General features: G+C 35.2%; 1 protein-coding gene across 1 annotated transcript; it reads right to left on the minus strand.

The window, feature by feature from the left end:
• Positions 1-1,739: 1,739 nt before the first annotated feature.
• On the minus strand, positions 1,740-3,438 carry LOC116351254. The gene is made up of 3 exons (XM_031783334.1): positions 2,917-3,438; positions 2,528-2,710; positions 1,740-2,452 (listed from the first exon to the last, which is right to left on the minus strand). The coding sequence occupies exons 1-3, from the start codon at positions 3,221-3,223 to the stop codon at positions 2,421-2,423; spliced, it is 522 nt and encodes a 173-aa protein (XP_031639194.1). The 5' UTR covers positions 3,224-3,438; the 3' UTR covers positions 1,740-2,420.
• Positions 3,439-4,334: the final 896 nt, after the last annotated feature.

Genomic DNA, 4,334 nt, shown 5'->3' on the forward strand with positions numbered 1-4,334 from the left:
GTGAGCTGTACACATGGCTCACACTGCGTTTGGTTTTTAATTTTTTTTTTAAACAAAGTTTTTACTCACGGAAATACGGAACTTAAACTCAAAACCAAACGACATTGAAGTTTATTTTCGAAATAAGTTCCGTAAAGAATAAGACTTACTGTACAAAAATGTATTTTTTTTAAAAATCATTTATGGTTGTAGCCATTCAAGCATTCGGTTTTGAGCAACACATCAATTTTCGTAATCGACTTCAAAGTGGAGTTCCAAGTAAAATCCGCAATTGTTGTGGAAATTTTCAACAACCTCTTTGAAAAATTCATGATCGACAGACGTGCGATAATTGTCAGTCAATTTCATGTGAAAATTGATGTGTTGCTTAAAACCGAATGCTTGAATGGCTACAACCATAAATGATTTTTTAAAAAAATACATTTTTGTACATCATATTACCTACCTTTTTGAAAAAAAATATCCTTTGATAATTCGTCTGAAGATAATTTCACGAAAATAAAGTTATTGCGACATTTGACGCGAATCAAATATATTTTATTATCCATTTAGGAGCATTTGCACAACAGTAATTTTTATTCGCAACCAAAAATGAAGACACAATGTCAAATTCAATTTTCCATTCTCCAAACGTTAGTGTCACTCCAATACTGGTGTTATCGAAAGCATGAGCGGAGTGAACGCACCCATCACTCCGATACTTGGAGTGACAGTACACTGTGTTTTTTATGTGTGTAAGCTACTGGCATAGTCTTCTATTGAACCAAGCTCATTTTTCACGTGAAAAAAAACCACTTGAATTTTTTTTAGGGCAGTATATTGACCGACCTTGCTCGGTCCAGGTCGGGCAATATTGAATTCGAAAATATTGAAAATGTCAACAGTATAAACACAATTTGAGGTTATCTGATGATTTTGATTATCAACAACATGAAGTTGACAGCGAATGCATCGGGCAATATCGAGTGAATTCGTATCGGGCAAATCTACAGCGATCCAAATTTCAAACCGAGAGCTCATTCAGAGTTTAAAATTCAAAGTGTGAAAACGCATTTCAAATCGCTCCGCAAAATCCAAAATTATTTTACCGAAGAAAAATCATTTCATTTTCAATCGTCGTACAGAGCAGACGTGATTTACAATGGCAGACATTTATTATATTTCGGACGATAAGTTCCGTCCGGACGGTAGTCGAGATCCAGCATTTCCGGAACTGCCCAGAATCGAAGGCCGGAACATGGTAGATGTAATGTGCGCACACTGCCCGGTACAATCGCAATTAATTTGCGAACTTTATCAAGTCAAGTTAGTTCGCACCGTCCCTGACGGACGGCATATGTACGTATCCGCACAATTATCGGCTCAATATGGCTATATCACCTACTATAACATCGAGTACCGTCGAAGCACGCGTGGCCATGCCGGTTGGTTTTGCCGAAAATGTGGCGGAGCTTTGACGCGGATGGAGGACGCAACATTTGAACCGCTTAGAATAAAAGTAGATAATGGTAGAAAGTTAAAAAAAATCTCAATCATAAAGTTCTGTGAAAATAATACTCAATCAAGAAAAAATTAAAAATTAAAGTCGATCAAAAAATGAGTAAAAATAATACTCAATCAAGGGAAAAAGTGAAAATAAAAGTCGATCATAAAATGAGTGAAAATAAAATGCAAACACAATTTATGATCGATTTTTATTTTCACTTTTTTTCTTGATTGAGTATTATTTTCATAGCACTTTATGATTGAGATTTTTTTTAACTTTCTACCATTATCTACTTTTATTCTAAGCGGTTCATTTGTCAATCGAATGCGGGTCGTGTTCAGAATTGCCTTGAACCCTCCGTATGTAATCATCCGGCATCGATTCCGTCACCACCACCGTGAATGAACAACACCATGTTTATCAAAATCAAAATAAACCGTAATCCAGTAGGAATTCGAAAAATTTAAAAAAACTCTTCTACTTCATTTTATTATTTTATTAATTTTTTGAATTCTATGGAAAGCTCGAAAAAAGTGTTTACAATTCTTCACACTCCCCTACCTTTCCGGCCTAGGGGTGCGGAAAAGTAATAAAATCCAAGGGTGGGAAAAGTAATAAAGAAACCTCCCATTCATAATTTTCGATTTTTTGTCCAACAACCAAATTTTGTATTTAATTTTTGTCGACATTTTTTCAAACTTTCAGAATGTTATTTTTTGATAAAAAAAATGACCTGTAAGAAGTTTCACGTCATTACGATTACAGGCGTCTTTAGGAATTTTTGTACGAAAAGTGTGTTAAAGATTATTCGTATCGCAAAACTAACGCCAGATTCGGATTTCTCGTACTACACATTGTACTACAACAGTTCGCGTTCGTTCGTGTTCGTTCGTGCTTTGTTTTGTTCGTACGTACGACGTACGTATCTTTCTGATCAGAAACGAACACGAACAAATAATTGTAATTCTGTAAATCAGGAATCAATAAAACATCTTAATGCAACGAAATCTTGCGTACAGATTTTATAACTTCAATAGTTACCACTAAGGAACAAATGGTCATACTCGCCCGACATGAATTTGTCATCTTCTTCATCTTGTAAGCTTCTCATAGGTGCCAATTCCACAGCTTCATCTGCTTGAACCGGCTCGAATATTTCGTCGATATGATCCACAATCATTTCCTCGATGTTTTGTTCACAGTTGTCATGAAAACAATTTAAGTCTAAGTAAGGAATTTTCAAGTGATTTCATTAAAAATAATCATCTCAAATTTAATTTATTCATGGAAATCTATGCTCTGATGAAATATTTGCTTGGAAAAAAGTATTCATGCATTTCTTTCAGATTCACAAACTATATTTTATTAGAGAATTATAGCATGTTTTGCCATCATTTTGACTTTTTGAAGATAATTACTCCAATTCATACCTTTCTCTTCACTTCCGCGATCAGTTGAACAAACTTCCATGTCTGGATCAGTGTCTGAATCAGCAGCTTTGCTCATGTCTGGATCAGTGCGTAATTTTATATGCATTCGGGCCAGTGGTACATCATCGTCTTTACTGGTTTCATCATCACTTCTTTTAGTGGGGAAGGAATTTGAACTGATAGAATTGCTGATCATTTCGTTGGAATGTTTTTTGTTTAGATGGCGTCTTAAATTTGTCCGATATGTAAAAGTCAGCGAACAAAAATCACATTTGAGCCGTTTTCGCGAGGTCGAGTGGATTTTCATATGGTTAATTAGATTTTCTTTCCGCTGTAAAGTTTTATCACATATTTCACAAATAAATTTGCCCTTTTTTTTCGGTACCTCAAACCACTCAGCTGCACGACACAATTCTTTCCTTTTTTCAATGGAAATGTTGGGATGTTTGCCCGCAAAATGTACTTCAAGGTTGTATTTAGTAGAAAAAAATCCACTGCACTTCAAACACTTCAATTTTTTCATTTTCGAGCGAATAACAATTCTTTTTGACACTCGTCAAATGAATGAAATCCTTTCCATCTCGGTGATGCGATTGTGTCTTTGGTTTTTTGTGTACGAGAAACCGTTACCGCGAAAGACTTCTTTACGAATCTAAGAATATCAGTAAACGGTAAATCGTCTTGTGATGACAAACTTTGTACAAGGCGCAGGACAGTATCTTCGAATTGGGAATTTGTTTTGGTTATATTTTATTGCTTTATAAACAAATCTTGATATGAAAAAAAATATTTTTTTCATGTTGTTTTTAGATGTGGAGCTCTCAAATACTAATAAAAATATAATCGACATGTTGCCAACAATGCTACAAAAAATTGCTGTAATGATCTGATTTCTGAATCAGTAATACTGAATTTACTGAATAGCTTTTCACGGACAGTTCGCGGACGTTCGCGTTCGCATTCGTGTTCGCGCGAACAATTATTCGAAGCGTACGTACGAACAAACAAGTACAGTCGCATCAAAAATCAATCCGTTCGCGTACGTTCGTGAACAGTTCGTTGACAGCCTTACTACACATTTTATATCTTGATTTATGTCTCTGGAAAAAAGTTATCGAATTAACAAATTTTTCCCTATGGTTACACCATGAATAGACTGATGGACGAAAATCCTTCAAAAATCCTTCTATTCGTCGCAACCCCCAACCATCCTGTAAAGTCATATTTGGATTTGCTTTTCTCTGAGAAGAGTTATCGTGCTAACAAAAAGGTCAAAATTTTAAACTCAAAACCAGAAGATATTGAAGGCTACACGTTGTGAGCTGTACACATGGCTCACACTGCGTTTGGTTTTTAATTTTTTTCAAACATATTTTTTACTCACGGAAATACAGAACTTGAACTCAAAACCAAACGAC

Source organism: Contarinia nasturtii, unplaced genomic scaffold (genome assembly GCF_009176525.2).
Source record: "Contarinia nasturtii isolate CC-2019 unplaced genomic scaffold, AAFC_CNas_1.1 Cnas_scaffold_5030, whole genome shotgun sequence".
Lineage (NCBI taxonomy): Eukaryota > Metazoa > Arthropoda > Insecta > Diptera > Cecidomyiidae > Contarinia > Contarinia nasturtii.

Excerpts from the sequence above, each read along its gene's own strand:
- LOC116351254 (XM_031783334.1), bottom strand. The coding sequence starts at position 3,223 with ATGAAAATCCACTCGACCTCGCGAAAACGGCTCAAATGTGATTTTTGT. Across the intron at positions 2,711-2,916 it reads TCGCGGAAGTGAAGAGAAAG|ACTTAAATTGTTTTCATGAC; the intron begins GTATGAATTGGA and ends TTCCTTACTTAG. Across the intron at positions 2,453-2,527 it reads TGACCATTTGTTCCTTAGTG|AATTACAATTATTTGTTCGT; the intron begins GTAACTATTGAA and ends CCTGATTTACAG.